General features: G+C 26.9%; 1 protein-coding gene across 1 annotated transcript; it reads right to left on the minus strand.

Moving 5' to 3' along the window:
* Positions 1 to 1,446: 1,446 nt before the first annotated feature.
* LOC109809104 (homeobox-leucine zipper protein GLABRA 2) lies at positions 1,447 to 7,482 on the minus strand. Its single transcript, XM_020372332.3, has 11 exons — positions 7,258 to 7,482; positions 6,791 to 7,056; positions 6,013 to 6,130; positions 5,700 to 5,891; positions 4,879 to 5,256; positions 4,630 to 4,731; positions 3,604 to 3,813; positions 3,221 to 3,395; positions 2,862 to 3,133; positions 2,327 to 2,413; positions 1,447 to 2,204 (listed from the first exon to the last, which is right to left on the minus strand). Exons 1-11 carry the CDS (start codon positions 7,330 to 7,332, stop codon positions 1,824 to 1,826), a joined length of 2,256 nt encoding a protein of 751 aa, XP_020227921.1. The 5' UTR covers positions 7,333 to 7,482; the 3' UTR covers positions 1,447 to 1,823.
* Positions 7,483 to 19,427: the final 11,945 nt, after the last annotated feature.

Consider the following 19,427-nt stretch of genomic DNA (forward strand, 5'->3'; position numbering starts at 1 on the left):
AAAGAGAAAGAAAACTATGAAGCTTGGACCAAGGAGGATTCCGATGAATTGTTACAATTGATAGTGGATGCTATAAAAAGATGATAGAATATTATGGAGAATTATTATTATTATTTATCTAGACATTATTGTTTTTTTTAATTATTTTATCTTTGACTCTTTTTAAATTTGAATATATGAATTTTTTTTTAAATCTTATCAAATGTCAAAACTCCACAAAATCCCACAGAATCCATTAAAATCCTGATTTAAAAGTCTTGTAGAATCCATTAAAATCCTGATTTTAAATCTTGTAGAATCCTGCAAAATCTTAAAAGTCATGAAAATCCTGCAAAGTCTTTTAAAATCCGCAAGATTTTTTTTCACTAAAAAAGTCCTTTAAAATCCTAATCCAATACACCCCCCTTAATTTCTATTTTCATTGTAATTTGTTATTTTTGCTAAGTTTAGTTTATGTTAAAATATTCTTTCTACATGTATAAATTTTGAGTTTTTTTTATATTTTTTATATTGAGGTATTTCAATTTTATATTACAATATATATTATGATCCATGCGAGATAGGGGGTATTACAAAAGTTATTATATTTTGCAAGACCTTCATAATATGAATTTGGTTAAATTATATTTTTAGTCTCTCTATATTTTTAAGATTTAATTTAGTCTCATTATTTTTAAATGGTTCAATTTGATCCTTTAATTTTTTAAAAATGTACAATGTTGTCTTTCCATCCAAATTAATACTAACAACGTTATTAAAATTAGGTGAAAGAATAATATTGAACAACCATTAATATCAATTTGGACGGAAAGAAAACATTAAAAATTTTATTAAAAAAAATAGATGATCAAATTGGACCATTTAAAAATGATTATACTAAATTGAATATTAAAATAAATAGAGGGACTAAAAATAAAATTTAGTCTATAAATTCTTAAAAGTAAAAATTCTTATATTTATAAGGACTAACAAAAATGTTATATTTTGCAAAGATGAAAACAAAAATGTTATATTTACATGAACGTGATGAACGTAAAACATGTTGCTATCGACAGGCCAGGTTTACATAAGAAACTAAACTGGTAACCACATAGATAAAAAAAAATAAAAATAAAAATAAAAATTCCGGAATTAAAATATAATCACTATATTTACACATATACCTCAAACATATTTAAGACTTATTTTTCAGGGCAAGACAGAAACTAATTGTTAGCAGTTAAAAAAAATTCTTTTAGAGGGGGAGTTAATTTATTGTTGGTTCAGGACGTATTTTCTCATTTCTTTTTCTTCGGTTTTCATCTTTGTTTGTAGAATTAAAATATCCTCTCTTTTTTTCTTATTATCCTATATGTCTTGTTTTGTTTAATTTTTAAAATATGTGAAACATAAAATATAACTCATATGATGTTTCATTTTTTTCAAGTAATAAGTTACCAAACTATATGAGCCAATAAAATCATCATATAGAAGGCCTTAATATTAATAAATTGTAACCTTGTACATAATGCTCGATTTCTAGGTTGCAAAACCTTTTTGTTTCTCTAAATGCAGGTATACATTTATTTAATTCCTGCAAATTCTATTTCCTATTGTAAATTATAAGTGATACTAATCCATAATAAGGGGTAGAAAAACATTCTATTTAGAGGTGATGAAAATTCACGGATGTGTTTTCCATGTAAAGCAAAGTCCATCCATGAATTTTGCCTCCTAATTTCAAAGGAACACAAAATTCATCCCAACTGTAAAAGGTGTAAAAAGCCTACAACTGTAGCAGCAAATCAAAGCCTGTATATCTATCTGATTACCTTTTATCTGGACTAATCATCCTCACACTGTAAACTAGTTCTAATATTTTTTAACGTACAAGAGATAAGATTATTGGCGGATTCGACAGACTCCACTATCAACTTGGTTGTTGTAGAAGGGTTGGCAAGGATCTGAAATGCCATTGTAAGTAAAGACCCTCCTTCTGTGTACTTTTCTTCTTGCCTTGATGTAATCACAAATGGCCTTGCCTCAATACCATCAGGAACAATTGAGAATCCTGAAGGCAATACAGTAAGATTGCTTGAATCACATCCTGTCAACACAGATTTGATACCAGCAATGTCCACAGGAGTATATACCACCATTGACTCATAAGCACTTGTGCAGCTATCTTGCAATATCCACACACTGTTCCCTTTTGATTGTATTTTCTGCCAAGTGAGAAGAATAAGCCACTTAACTAAGAACCATGTTTTAAATGCATTTTACACACAAATTGATTGAGTTTTGACTATTCAAACATTCAAAAAAGGGAGTTAGTAGAACAACTTACTTGTATATTTACAACATTGCCTCGGTCTTTTCCTTTAGCTAAATTAGCAATGGACTTCACTGACCCACCACTGGACTTGCTATCCCACTGTCACGAATATAATTGTCAACAGTTAACACATTGTCCCCATTCGCTATAAGTGCTCACCAAACTGGCTAAAGAGATGCCATATATAGATTCATGATTGTAAAGGGTTCAAGTTTTAATTAGATCTATCAACAAAGATTATTTCCTATTAATTTTTATATAGTAAAAAAGTTTTTATATCGACAAAAAAGGCCTCATATATTAAAAAAAAGACATTACATATATTTTGCATTTAAAAAAATCTCTCTCAAAATTTACAATAGGCCTTATTTATTATTGGACCAACTTTTTATAGATTCTTTAAATTCTATAGGGACGAGATGTATCTGTAGAATAGATGACACAAGGTGGTGGATCCACTTTGGTGGGACTTAGCAACTTTGTATCTTCCAATATGCTTATAGCTAAAGTAGCATTAATTAAACAAAGGGATGCAGAAGAGTTGTACCTTACTTCGATGAGCTTCATCTCTCAAGAAATCAAACAGAACATTGGGAGAAACAGGAAGCCACACAGAAGTAACGGCTGATAGGATAACCCCAAGAGGTTCACCAGGGTCATTCAAGTTCTTTCTAGAGCTAATTCTTATATCTTCTCCTGTTTTACTTGTGACCTTGGTCCATGTATGGAAACTTGATGCACCAACTGCATGGCAGAAACTCCACGTCATTCTTTGTGCCAACTTCAAAATGCTTTTCCTCCCAGCCATCGTGGCAACACCTAGCATGTCATCATAAATCATATATAAGAGGACTTTAACTCATCAAAGCCTCCAACAGATACCTTGGATTGGAATTCATTGCTCACCAGTTGAATCCTTCATGGGAACATTTGTTGCCATGTAAAAAACTAGACGTTCGCATTGAACTTGTAGTGTTGCCATCCAGTGCCTTGCCCCAAAAGCTAGACCGCTGTTGACAATGGCTCGATACAATGCGTGAATTGAGCTCTTTTGGCACTCAATGTGCTCCACCCATATCACCTAAAACCAAAAGCAATATCAATATATATTTATGCAAAACTTAAGGAAGGTACGGAAGAGATATGCATTAAATGTAAAATTTACGTTATCAAATACAATTTTAATTCGAATTAAATAGCGACACTAATTACATAAAATAAAGTTTTTATCATATATAGAGAGAGAGAGACTGGAATACACACAAAATGTTAAAAACTTTTGTTCATACCTTGCAATGGCCATTTGACTTATCCTCAATAATACAACCAGATGGGCGTTTTCTACATTTCACCAGGAATGCATCAATGTTGTCTTCTACCTTGTCTATGGATACATCAATAATTGCCCACTTTTCAGCACTCAACTGTTTGCAGCACCTCACAAAATACACTTCTCTTGTGGGCACCATAGGAGTGAGCATTTGCAGCTCAGCAAACATCTGCAGCAATAATTACACAGCTCATGGTTAGAGATTACTTGAGACTTTTCATGTCATACAAAAGCTCATGCCTTGTGTGTACTTTGATGGAGAAAGTCTCATTGTCCACATCTAATTACGGACTTGAACAGTGTCATGTTTGTCTTGCTATTTTTTTTTATTTTATGGAATTTGTTTTGCTATCTTAATGTAATGAATAGGGAACAAAGCATAATTCTACAACCAATGCAGTGGCAGGATATGCCTGCTGGGAGATGAAGATTTTTTTCTAGAGATAAAGAGATGGAGAGAGAGAGAATTCCAGCTGGGTACGTTGGATCCGGCATTGGGAAGTGTGGGGAAAGTGCCAAGAGTTGGTAAATGATGTTCGATCTTTTCTATGTATTCTTTTAAGCTTTTTTGAGTCCTTATCAACACTTTCTGAGATACAAATAAAAGGCTATGTTTAAAGGCACGGAAAAAGGCATCAATGCACTTACATTTCCACATTTCCCGAAGGAAGACTAATGCAGGGTTATAATAAAACCTTAATTTCTTTTAAGCAAGATTATTATCATAATCCAAATGCAGTGAAGTATTTTTGTTTTTTATCTTAAACTTCTGTATCAGTAATGTCACTTTAAAGAGAAAATGACATCTTTTTGTCGAGCTTAATTGTCAAGGTTGGTTGGACCACCTGAATGAATAAAAAAGATCCACGTTCTAACACGAGGCCAAAATATGAATATGTGGTTAAAGATAAACGAGACATTTCTTTTGTACGTATATGTAGTAGTGTGACTACCTAACACAGCGTAATATTCATCTTCCCCTTACCAATTGCACTGCACCGTTCCTGTTTGAGCCTTCTCCATTGCATATAACATCAACAGTTGCTGCCTTTGATATTAAGCACGGAAACATCTCCTTCCATTGATTCTGCAAGAACCAAGTTAAAAATTGTCACCCCCTTAGATATATAATAAGAGAATAAAATTTATATTTGAAGCAATCATCATGTGGTGCAAGATTTTAACCTATATATGAGACATAATTTATACACACTTGAACGTGTTTTACTCTTACCACATCAAGAAAACATTGGACAAGTCGTGAGAGATCCGCAAAAACAACCTCGGATTCTCTTGAGGCTTCGATAAATGTGTTTGGCCTTTCACTGCAAGAATTTTCAACTTCGAACTCCTTCACATATTCATCGTAGTTGAGTATTTCGCGACTTGTCTCAACGCTACGAAGCCATAATGGTTCCCCCATGTTTGCCATCTTTATGAGTTCTTCCGTTGCTCGGTTTACTGTATCCATTATCCTTGATTTCTCCAGCCCGAAAATTCCGTTATAGAAATCCAAAGAGCTTCTATTCTCTTCCTCGTCATGGCCAGCAGAAGATGAAGGAGACGTTGTCCTTGGTGAGTATTTCCCTAATGCTGTTCTCAGCTTCTCTACCTAAAAGGATCAATTAATTATAGTCATAGTGTACACACACAACTCTATTAAATATACTCTTATTTTTTTAATCTCCATTTTCCTTGTATTTACATTTAGTTCTATATAGCAAGTAGTAACACACTTTCTGATACAATTAAAATTTAGGAAAAAAATTTAAATACACTATTATAGTACTTTTATCCAATTATGATTGGATTTATATATATCTATAATACGTATTGATATATAATGTAATTATTTATTATGTGTATTACTGAAATTCTTAACAACATCTATGGTATTGAGTATAAGTTTTATCTTAAGATTTATCAAAATCCATATTATAATACAAGTGAGTTTCATTAAATATGAAGTGAGACTCACAAAATCAGGTGATTCTCAATAAACATTAACTAATAATAAAAAAAATGTTGAAAATAATGCATCAAAAGGATATTTACCTCAATTTTGAGTTTGGCATTTTCGATGAGAAGATGTTTTTCTGTGGACATGGAGCCATGTAGGTTAGCCGTTACGGTGCTACAATTGGGGCAGGAAGAGTTGTTTATGGTCTCCCGCATGGACTTATTTTCTGCCCTTAGGCTCTCTAATTCCGTCTTCAATAATGAATTTTCATGGCGCTCTTGTATTGTCTGCAAAAGGCAACAACAGTGTTGAATATATATTTTCTAAATTGCCAAGTGCCAGCAGAAATCAATGTTTATTTATAATTTATTTTGCAGGGCTAATAATTAGGGAAATAAATCTAGATACCTTGATTTGTGTTCGACGATTTTGGAACCAAAACTTAACTTGCCTCGAAGAAAGGCCAAGTTGCTTGCTGAGTTGTTGCCTCTGATTTTCATCAGGATGCGGTGATTCCTTGAAAAGCCTACCATAGTACATTATTCATGTCAGTCATCAGCTTTTTTGCTGTTTCATCTTCCACTACAAGCTTCATCTCAGAATGAGTGATCCAACCACAAATGGAGTTTAATGATGCAATGCAACAAACATCCTTAAATAACATAAAGTAATCAAGCGAAAGAGAGGGCAAAGTGCTTTGTATTAATTGGCATAAGATAACAAACTAATTAACCGACAAAGCAAGAGCAGTTAAAAATTTTAAGCTTTAGCTTTAATCTTCTTACATATGATATTGATCGTAAATTTTTCCTATGACAATTGCCAGTAGTACGGCATTCATACAAGTTATATAAATGCTTTAAACCCCACTTATAATTCGGCATGCAAATTATTTAACTTTGGAAAAAAACCATTTCGTTGGTTTATATATATCACCACAAATTAGTACTAATTAGTTAACACCTATTTCACCGAGGTGTGTCCATACATAAAATCATCTCACAAGTTATAGACTCAGTCTTGGTCGCTTTGATTGAAGCAAAAAAAAAAGTTATAATTAATAAGAAAAGCTGCATTTTAAAAAGAAAAAGTGAAAGAAAGTTATCATGCTCACCCTCACAAGTCACACCCATAATTGAATACCAAATTAATACGTAGATATGGCAAATAGAGAGAGTTTACGTACGCCTCCATTTCTCTGATCTGTTCAGGAGTGTGTCTGTTAAACTTCTTCCTCTTCTTCTTTCTTCTCTTATCATCATCTTTGTCGTCTTTGTCGTTATCTTCAATCTCATGAACACCTTCTCCATCAAAATCTTCTTCTGACCTGGATCTCACCGGTGCTGAGTTGTCGCTGCTAAACTCAACAGTGCCCTCTCGCCGGAGCTCATCGCCGACCACCTCCATGGCGGACGTCTCCGCCGCCGCCTCAGCATGCCGGAAAATTCCAGCCTTCGATACCCAATAAAAAAGAATAAGAAACACAGAATTCAATCATAACAAAGACAAACTAAAACCAAAAGGAATAAAAAAGAAGCATGTTTATTGATAGTATACATAGTATATAGTATATAGTATATTGTGGTACATATATGATATAATTAAGAAAGAGTAGTAGTGAATAATAAGGAGTTGATTGGTTAATATACTTACAAGGCTAAGAGAGAGAGCTGGAGAGGGAAAAAAGTCTTTGGTGTGAGGTGGTTTGTTGGACATGTTGACGGCCATTGACAACCACGTTTGCTGTTCTTGATGATGTTCTTTAAGGAGCGAAAATGGCGAAGGTTTTTTCTTGATTTTCTTTTTTAATTTTTTTGAAGAGTGAAAATGATGTTGTTTTAAGGACCCATTCTCATGTTGCACGCTCTGATTATTTTTTTTAAAAGTCTATGACTACAATTCATGGAAATAGAGATAAATATAAAGTGTTAAATGCTGGCATAATTTATTACAGTAATAGAAATAGTACTATTTGATGAAATATGTATTTATTGTATTGGATTATTCCTTGAATTATTAATACTTTCATTAATTCTATTGGTAATGTAAATAAAACTTAAATGTCATTACTAATTAATGTTAAATAACTTAAATTTTTTATTGCTATTAATGAGTTAATTAATATTTTTCTTATTCAAGAGATTACATATAGTGTTTTTTAAGAGTTTAATAAATATTCTTTTGTACTTTATTGTAAGAAGAAAAAAAATGATTTTATGCATAGAAAGGTTAAAATATTTTTTATTATTTTATTTTTTAGTCTAAATAATTTAAAATAGATATATTTAATTTTTATATTTGTATCAAGTGTGAGATTATACAATTGAAAATGACTTAAAGGAATTAATTTGTACAAATGTGATATTATACAATTGAGAATGAATTAAAAGAATTAATTTGTACTACTTATATCAATAAAATACATCTATTTTTCAATAACTTATTATAAAAGAACTTCATAATTAAATGTGTTTAACTTTGAGCAATTTAGGGATGGATGATTTTCTAGAAAAAATTTCAAAAAGTGTGTGAGTGGAGATAAAATACAGTAAAAAGTCTTAAGTCAATTTGTGGGAACAATCATTAATCCTAAAGATAGTCAAACATATAAAAAAGAACTATTCATATATGGTTATGACTGGTGGTAAAATGTTTTAACCAATAAATAGTTTTGTAAAGTATCGTGAAATAGAGCCGCTGAGATGTCAAATTTGAGGGATATTATAATGCTTATCTTTTTCAATCTTTTACAATTTCTATAGTTTAAGATAAATATTTTTAGTTCATATATTTGGAGGTTTTTAATCATTTTAGTCTCTATGGTTAATTTTTTTTGTAGTTATTTATTTTTTGTTGACATAATAGAAGTTTTCAATTTTAAGAGGGTAAAAAAACATGTTTCAACAATGGATGTTGTAGGTGAAGTACCTAATTTAGAGTAACTCCAATAAAATATATAAAATCAACATCAAGCACACAAAGTTGAATTAATATCTCTGTCATGTCAACACGAAAGAGACAACATTATAAAAATTAATGACAGAGACTAAAAAATTAAAAATTTGCAAGTATAGGGATTAAAAAGATCTATCTTAAACTATAATAACTAAAATGATTGAAAGAGGTAAATAAAGGGATTAAAAATGTCTATTTTAAACTATAAGAACTAAAAAGTAAAGTAAGTAAAATTATAAAAACTAAAAAAGTATTTTAGTCTTAAAGAAGTTAATGATCTGTATTAAATTTTATTAATCTCATAATATTTTTTTTAAACTATCTTCATTATATATATAAAAAAGAAGTAGTGCAACTAAAAAATGATGCATTAAATTAATAAGAGAAATTTTAGAAAAAATATCATCAAAGGAGATAAAAGTTGATAAAATTTACTTATATTTAAGAATAATTTTTTTTCTTATAATAGAAAATAAAATGAGTAGTTAGATCCTTAAACGTACCAAAGAAATTCAATTATCTAGTCATATATATAGAAAAAAAACCTTATCTAAAGAAATAAAATTCACTGCAACAATTTATGTACAAATAAATTAGTCTTTACCTATCAGGATATTCTTAATTTTAAAAAAATAATTAATATATTCTTATCTAATTTGATTTTTATTTATTATAATTATCTTTCAATTCAATTTTAATATTTTTAAAATTTTAAAATAATTATCAATGCATAAAAATAATATTATACTACAATATAAATTATTTTTCATAAATCTAAAATATAATTTATGTGTTTAAAATATTTATTTATATAATTTTAAATATAAATTATATATTAAAACATAATAATTACTAGTATTTTAGCATGTACAATGCATAAACATGTTTATTGTATATAAGTAGAATTTATAATAAAAAAATTATATATATATATATATATATATACAAAGATTATGTTTGAATATATAAATTATATTTAAAATTAGTAAATATAAATATTTTTTAACATATGAATTATATTTTAGATTTATGATAAATAATTTGTATTGTAAAAAAATATTTTATTTATTGATAATTTATTTTAAAATATTAATATTTAATTTATAAATAATTATTGAATATAAAAATTAAATTAGATAAGAAGTTAAAAAAATTCTACCAATCTTCTCGTTTAAGAAAAATCCTTAAAATCACTTTCATGCAAAATAGAAGTTCATGTTTAATATATAAGAATTAATTTAATATATAATTTATTATAAATTTTAGTTACATATAATAAATATTTAGAATGTGTACTCCCTATTGTTTATTGAAATAATAAATTTTAATTGATTCTATTACTAAATTTGGTGTGACTCGTTAAATGAATATAGAACTCAAAATTTGGATTTTTTTATTATAAACTTTAGTTAATAATGAAAAGTGTTAGAGATATAATCCCTAATATTCATACTAAAATTTTAGTAGACTTTACAAGTTAAGGTCTTTAATAAAAATTATGAATAAATATTAACGTAAAATTAACATGGAAATTCTGTTAAAAAATTTAGATTATAACTAAATATTTAAGACACTTAGTTAGTTGAAAAAAAAATTTGTGCAAGAATTTTTTTTAATAAATTTATTATTGGTGTGAAATATTTATTGACTTTATTAATTTTTAATATATATGATGAAATTTTGTTAATCACTTTTTTGTGTAATTTCTATTTCCAACTATTTTTTATATACATAAATCGAACTTGATATCTTATTTAAAGAATGAGAAATTAATACTATTTATACTAATAACTTGTTTCTCATTTCATTTGATTTTATTTAATATTTAAAATTTTATAAAAACGACAATCAAATTAAAACAAATAAAAATCACTAAAATGTCAAACAAAATAGAACAAATAAATATTAGGAAGAAAAACATTACATTAAAAATATAGAACTTATTTAATGCACTATCTAATTTATTAAAGTTTTCTAGTTTTATTTACAAACATGCATATGTAAAAATAAATTTTCTTAATTACATTTTCATTTCCTAAAGTATAATAGTTGTATAATTTAAATTTTAGTTTTCTTAATTTTAGTTCCTTGAATATTGTAGTTGTGCAACTTTGACCTCTCAATTTTTAATTTAATAATTTTAATTGTTAAAGTACTACAATTGTATAATTTATCTCTCAAGTATCACAATTATATAATATTTTACATATATTTAAGTTACATATTTTAGTAATAACAAATATATGTCATTTAATACACGAAGAATAAAAATTATAATAAATATAACTTAAATGAGTTAAAAATTGTATAATTAATTACGATATTTGAGTAACTAAAATCATATAATTACGATACTTGAGAGATAAAATTACTTAATTAAATTTTGGAGACTAAAATAACACAATTGTGTTATTAAAATTGATCAATTAAAATTTTAAGGATCAAAATCACACAATTAAAATAATAAAAAAATAAAGATATAATTAAGTGAAATAAATATTAAATGCATCTTATTAAACAATTTTACATACATTAAAATATATAACACTAAATAACCTTTTGTGTTAGAATAATGTTAGTATTAGGATAATGACGATAACAGTCAAAAACAAAAATTAACTCCTCGTCTTGAGTTTCATTGAGTATTGGATGAAACTTTATATCCATCTCAGACTTGCTTCATGAATATCAATTAAGTGAGTATTTACAAATTCTTAAAAAACTATAGAAACTAAGGGGGGTGTATTGGTTTAGGATTTCGTAGGATTTTAAAAGACTTTTTTTGAGTAAAAAAGTCCATTGGTATTCAATCAGGATTTTATGTCACTTAAAAACAATCCAGTGGTATTCAATCTGGATTTTCAAGATTTTTTAAAGAGTCCATTAAAATCCACTGGTATTCATTTGAGATTTTTTACAACTTAAAAACAATCCATTGGTATTCAAAAATATAAGGATTTTAAAGGATTCTTGTGTGAGAGGGATTTTGAAGGACTTTTTAGTGTTATCTATAAATACCAGATTCATAAAACAATCCCATCCAAACCCAACGGATTTTGAAGGATTGTTTGAAGTGATTTTTCAAGTGTTTCAATAATTTTCAAGTGAGTTTTTCATCTTTTTTTTTTTCTATGCTCCTGTCTTCTCCATTTTTTCTCTACTAATAATACTACACTATTGTTCATTGCTCATATATAATATTATAGTACTGTTCTCATCTCATTCTCCTATTTTGTGAAACTCTGTTATGTAAATGATAGTGTCATTGACTTGCTCTATTTTTCTGTTCGTTCTCTTTAATTGAGTTGCTTTATTTTATTCTATGTAGTTGAATTTGTTCCTTTATATAACAAAAAAAATGCTTGAAATTTCAACTTTTAAGTGATAATTTTTTTATAACACACGTCAAGAAAAGAAAAAGGTGAAAGATGAAATTGATATCATAATCTCTAAATATATATATATATATATATATATATATATATATATATAAGATGAATTTGTTAGGGTTTCTGTGAGTAGAATGAGATGAAAATGGATCTTAGTTGGGGGAAGAACCCTCTCAGCATAAAAACTGCGAACTCTCTCATTCCCTTGAATTTGTTACTCTTATCCCTCCTTTTATGACTCAACAATTATTTTATTTCTTTTACTATGAATTTTTATTTTTATTTTTATATTGTGAAATTAAGATTTTTTTTATATTTTTTTTAAAAAGAAAATTAACATAAGGCATTGAAGTATCTAATTTTTTAGGGTTTAGGATTTATGCCTTCATTAGCTTATTTTAAAAAAAATGAAATATTGTTAAAATATTTGTTAGAATAATTTACATTTATAAATATCGTTAAAAATTATCATATAATATATAACTAAAATAATATATATATATATATATATTTTTTTTTTTTCTTTTCTATATCTAAATACTTCCGTTTATATAAAAAGATTATATATCTAAATATTTTCTCAGTATTGAATATACTGATTTTTTTTTATATAAAAAATTATCTTTTGTTTCTATATTTTTGTTTTTACATTTTTTTTATAATGATTGAGATAGTTGATCCATTTGGATAGCCAAGATATATTCGATCTTGTATAATTGGTGTGCTTCTAAAAATAATAATATAATTTTATTGATTTTGTCTCTTTATATAACTAGTTTTCAACATATATTATTTTAGTAATTCAAATGGGAGATTCACATGGAAATAATAAAGAAAAAAGAAAAGAGAAAGAAAACTATGAAGCTTGAACCAAGGAGGATTCCGATGAATTGTTACAATTGATAGTGGATGCTATAAAAAGATGATAGAATATTATGGAGAATTATTATTATTATTTATCTAGACATTATTGTTTTTTTTTATTATTTTTATCTTTGACTCTTTTTAAATTTGAATGCATGAATTTTTTTTTAAATCTTATCAAATTTTAAAACTTCACAAAATCCCACAGAATCCATTAAAATCCTGATTTAAAAGTCTTGTAGAATCCATTAAAATCCTGATTTTAAATCTTGTAGAATCCTGCAAAATCTTAAAAGTCATGAAAATCCTGCAAAGTCTTTTAAAATCCGCAGGATTTTTTTTCACTAAAAAAGTCCTTTAAAATCCTAATCCAATACACCCTCCTAAGAAATATCCTTATAAGTATTTATTGATATTTCTTTAAAATATAATGTAAAATTTTAAATAAAAGATAAAAGCATTTATATATAATAAAAGTATTTAAGTAATTTTAAATTACTAGTATATGCAAGTTTCACATTAATAAGCAAAATATAGAAGAAAAATGTATTTATTTTACCTATACATAAATGTTCTGAGCTATATAGATTGATTGGGGGTAGAAATGAGATAAAACGAAGTAAAGAAATTAGGTAATAGAAGTGAAAGATGATGTGATACAAAAATAAATATAAACAAGTTGTATGTATGATGAATTTTTTTTTATTCCCACACACACATATATATATATATATATATAACTTTTTTAACTCTTTTATTCGTAAAATTATTATATAAATATTTGAAATTTCTCTTCCATTAATTGGTGTTTTGGAGAGTGAGGGGGTTGGGTGGGAAGAGAGATATAGGACAGTTGAATTTTCTCTCAAAAGAAAAATGGACAGGTGAATTTAAGAATATAAAAACAAAAAAGAGGAACTGGGCTAAGGAATTTTTAATCATCTACTTTTTGTTCTTGTTTTTGGTCTGTTTTTGTTGGCTAGTGAGACAGTTAAAGGAAATGGCTTGGCTGGTAGGATTGATGGTTAGATATGTGCCAACTAACCTTACCACTTGCTTGCTTGGTAGAGGGAGAGAAAGCAGAGGAATGGGAGGGGAATAATACATGGAAATTAATTTAATAAAAAATTAGGTAAAAAAATTGAGTGAAATAAAATAAAATTTATAATTAATTAGTAGAATAAAATTAAGTGAAAAATAGATCTCGATTGATATTTTAAAATTGAAATTTGTTAAGTTAGAATTTATGTATAAATAAATAATATATAAAATTATCATTTTAACCTTTGATGCATTAATATTTTTTTTTGTGTGTAGATAATGTATTAGAGTGATAGCTAATTGGAAATATAGTACTCATACACAACATATTTGAATATGAGGTGTCCATAATGAAAATATAATCTTGTGTATTAGAATATGATTTCTTTCATTTTCAAATATATGAGGTACCATAATGAAATATAATCTTGCATATTTGAATAAGAGGTACCATAATCGGGTAAAAATTAGTAAATATTAATGGATAATTGAACAAAAGAGAGGAACATTAATATTTATAAATTGAATTTCTCTCAAATCTTCTCATTTTTAAGGTAATTATTATTGGTCTCACATAAATTCCATTTAAATTTCTTTCTTTTCCTCTTATCAAGCAGGGTTAATGTTATCCTTTGCATAAAAATTCATACTAATAATAAAAAATAATATTTATTCTATATAATTTTCAATTATTTTATCTTTATAATTTATATTATATTTTGTTTTCTTTTTATAATTTTAAAGAATCACTTCCAATTATTAATAATTAACTATTAATTAATTTTAATTAATTTTATTGTTTAAAAATGTACAAAAATATAGTGCTGTTACAACAACAATAATTATTATTATTCTTAAAAATAATGGGAGAAACAAAAAAGTTGATGCTTAAGTAGTTGGATTGAATTTATGGGCGGTTTTGATAGAGTATCTAAAAGGATAGGGTTGTCTGGCTCAATCTCATTCCTCCACCCACCTTTGCTGCCTAATGACAAAGGATTTAAGGGTTGCTTGCTTTTAGCTTTCTTTAGTTAGGTGTAGTGGAAAATAGGTGCAAGGAGGAGGATAGAGGATGAAAGCGAAGAGAAGTTAACTTTTCAAGTATGTTCATAATAAAAGTGTATAAAAGTTTTGGTAAATTTTCATATTTTTTAATCCTTACAAATGTGAGAAGAATTAAGGAGAAAATCTCCTCTTATATATTTTTGTCCTTTCAAACATTTTTTTTTATTGAAGAACAATTGAGTAATTTAATTTATAATATTAATTTCATTTTTTTTATTTAATTTAATATAAATTAATTAAAAATTATTATTTTTTCTTTATTTCTCTCCTACTTTCTTCTTATTAAATAACTTTTAACTTTTAATTATTTTATTTTGTAAGGACTTTTTTTTTGTAAGTTTGTGAGTTTTATTAATAATTGTTGTTTTATTAAATTATATGTTGTTGTGCTTAGTTAATTAGTTGTTGAAGAACTCTAAAGATTTAATAATCTTAATGAGTTATGTTGTTTGGGGAGTTGCTTTAATTAGATGTCAAGTTGATAAGTCCTAAGAAAGTATATAAGGTTTTCTTTAAGACTTAAGTTTCATAAGTTCAATCTTAATAAAACTTAAAAAAAAAAAGTTAGAAAGAGGAACTCTGAAATTCTAAAATTCTGCTTTCTTCTTCCCAGCTTTCAAGACAGTGTAGAAGATATTGGTAGCATTGCCGAGTAAATATTCAATCTTGAAGAGCTTTGAATCAAAGACCTCGGGAGGATTGGTGCAAAGTTCTTTTGAGGGTCTTGACTTTCTTCTTCCTTCTTTTGTGTTCTCTTGAAAGTTTAAAGGTAAAGGAAGTTAGAACTCATTTCCTTGTTGATCTATGATGTGTGTGTTGCTTGAAATTCATTGAATTCATGATTGTGGTGATTTTTGAGATGGTAAATTGAAAGTTGTGAGTTTTGGTGTTTTGAGAGCATTGAGAAAATTTTTGGTGGATCTTGCTTTGCAATGGTTCCATATGGATTTTATTGTTATATTTTAATTTTGAATTTCCTACTGTGTCCATATGTGATGTTGTGTTTTGCATGCTTGAATTTTTCTGAGTTTCAAGTGGTTTAGGTCAAAATGTGAATCTACCAAGTGCAGAATTCATCATTGCATTGGGAGCAACTTCAAGGCATCAAATGTGATGTAGGTCAAAGACTCTTTATCTCGCTCTTGTTGGGCTTGGGTTTGGTAGCGTTAAACGTAAGTTTAAAGAGAGCTCTTTGACTTAGTCACACTGGGTGTGGGTTAAATGGCACCAAGCATGAATGTCATTGGAGCTTTCTGACTTGGTGAAACCAAATCCTAATTAAATGGTGTCAGACATGATCAAGACCGAAGCTCTCTACCTGAATGATGTTGGGCGTTAGTGGAGTGACGTCAAGTATGAGTCAAGTTGAGGCTCTCTACTTAAAAACAAGGTCAAGCATGGATTTAACCATGCCAAGTGTGATTGCCATAAGGCCTCTCTATCTCATTCACGTCAGGGACAAGTAGATTGGCATCAAGCATGGGTGAGTCAAAAACTCTTTATCTCATTCACATTTGGCGCAAGGAGAATGGCACTAGGTGTGGGTTGCCTATGTTGATTTTTGTTAAGCGTATAAACATCGTATGAGTAAGTAAAAGTGTTTACATGTTGTATGTTGTTGTATGATATTAGTTCTTTATAAATTGGTCAAGGATGATGTATAAATGATTAAACTATTGAAAGTTGTAAGTTGAGTTGCATGGTGGTGTTGAAAATGCTTAAGAAATTATGTTGAGTTATGTTGATTGACTTAAGAATAGAGGAGATGTTGGTTTTTAAAAGTTTATTATCTCATTATGAGGATATCTCTATGACTAGTTGTCGAAAACCTTTCTTAAGAAGTTGACTCTTGAAGTGAATTGTTGAATCTCCTCTATCACCATAGTTGATGTGGTATGGGTGTCAGGTCTACGTGATTGAATCACATGACAACCACCAAAATCAATCTTAGGGTAGGGAAAAGAAAAAGATTTAAGAAGTTGAAAAAGAAAATTGTCTTCCTCAGGTTTCAAAGTTTTTCTCTCTAGACTTTTTCTAACTTTCTCAAGAAAATGGATTTATGAGATCCACTTCTTTAGAAAAATCTTATATACCTTTCTATACAAATCAAACTTGATCTTTGCTTAGAGACATTCCTAAATGACTAAAACTTTTTAGGATTTTTTTCTTAGAATTCTCAACAAATAAACAATAATCACAACATATAAATCAATAAAATCTACAGTCATTAGTAAAAATGTAACGTGTTACAATAACTACCAAAATTGGAATGGATCAATCGATTCCATCAGTTTGATTGGAAATTAGCCTGTGTTGATCAATTCGATAACTTGAAAAAATCAATAAATTTCATAATTGGTCAAATCAATCTAGAATTTGTGTAAAAAATCATATTGAAATGGTACCATTCAAAAAGATATATATTTTTTAATTTTAAAATGTAATTAAAATATTTTATACTGAATAAAAACATATATGATAAAGATTATAAATTGAAATAAATTATTTTATCAATTTCCTTACAAAGAATAATTTAGTCATTTATTTAATTTTTAAAATTCTATATCTTGATATTTTTCAATTTTATTGTACATTAAGTTGGCATTTTTTATTTTAAATGTAAATATATTATTGTTAATGGGCATTATTATATTATATTAAATTTAAACTTATATACTATATTTGAAATTTTATGTTTATTTTGAATACAAAAATTTTATTTAAATTTGTAATTCTATTAAATCATAATATTATATTTATTTAATTATTTTTATTTTTTATTAATATTAATTTGACCATGTTTCAATCACAGTTGAATCATTGAACTTTAAACCAGTGCCTTGATTGGTTTAATTTTGAAAACATTGGTCCTTAGTATTATGTGATTATTTTTAACTACTATTGTGTTTATTATATGGTCCAATGATCATCTCTAGTGACATCTATATTTATATTTAATATCATCTTAGTATGCGATAATTATAAAAAAAATTAAAATAAATATTATTTATTCACCTTAAAATGAATATTAGATAAAAAATAAATATTTTAGGTTTTAGAGTGGTGAAAATAAAAAAAAAAATTATAGGAACTAAAATAAAAATTTACTCATTTTTTTTAAAGATTAAAAATAATGATTTCAAATTTTAGAAGAATGAAAAGTAAAGAAAAAATTTATAAGAACTAAAATTAAAACACAATCATTTTGATGGGGAAAAATATTTTATTTTATTTTTTTATATATGAGAATCTTATTCAAAGGGAATAAAATCAGATAAACAAAATTCTTATTCTATAACATAGTTATATATTATATAAAATGTAAATTTAAAATCACTAATCAAATTAAAATATTTTGTGTCATTTGTCCAATAATAAACTATTAAAATTTGGACTCACGTTACATGTGATTAAATTTACTTTAACATTCTTTTAGTCTTGCTGCAGATTATTTGATTTGATTTTACTCATTGTGGGATCGTTGTTTATCTTAAACCATTTATTATTTGTCCTCCGAATACTATTGCTGCAAGTGGGTTAAGACTTAAGTGTAACCAAGTGCGAAAATTAAAATTAGTATAAATTTTTATTATTAACTGAGATTTTTGCAAAACTTATAAAGATACTATTTTATATAGTTTATATTGAGTTTTTTTTTTCTCTTCTTATTACGATACGTCTCAAAAGGAAAAATCAGGCTAATACAATTTTGTAAAACTCTTAAAACTAAAACTAATTTTACAACATACAAAAATTGAGAAAACATTGTTTTGATTATATATGTTTTAAAGTGCTTTTACTTTTAAGGAAGATTAAAAACCTTGGAAAAAAATAGAGTAAATATTACCTACATAGAAAAATGATATGGGTGTTTGGATTCTATTTTTAAACGTAACTTTTTCTTGTCTAAATGTAAATTTACGTAAAAATTCTTATTTGTTACTTCCAGTTAAATGTAATTTTTCACGTCTTGACTCTAATACAAACACACACGAAATTTATACGAGTCACGTAAAATTTTATATAATAATAGAAAAATGCTTTAAAAATACATCAGAGAGTATGCTGTCAATCAAGAGGTTAAACTCATGGTTGAACAATGCACTTAAATTGTTTTAAATCTTCTAGTAAAAAAAAAATTTAATTTCTTTTATCCAAAATAGAAAGTGCATTAAAAGCATAATAGAGTATGTTGTTAATCAAGAGATTTAACTCAATTGGTAGATGAGTGTACATTGTTATATAGTACTATTTTTCCAATTAATGTTAAATAATATTTAATAATGTTAAATATTTTAATAAGTTGAAAATAATAGTAATATATTTTATGATTTAAGTATTTTTATATTCTTAAATATTTTATAAGGTAAAATTGATAAAGAGACAGTTCCGTATTTAAATTTTTGGTGTATTTGCAATTCAATTCAAACCGAAGTCGTTGTAGTAGTTGGGACTTGGCAACTGTAAGTAGATCACTGGAAGCATCATGTGATTCGCGCACAAACCTAA

Source organism: Cajanus cajan, chromosome 5 (assembly GCF_000230855.2).
Source record: "Cajanus cajan strain Asha chromosome 5, NIPB_CcT2T_4, whole genome shotgun sequence".
Taxonomy (NCBI): Eukaryota; Viridiplantae; Streptophyta; class Magnoliopsida; order Fabales; family Fabaceae; genus Cajanus; species Cajanus cajan.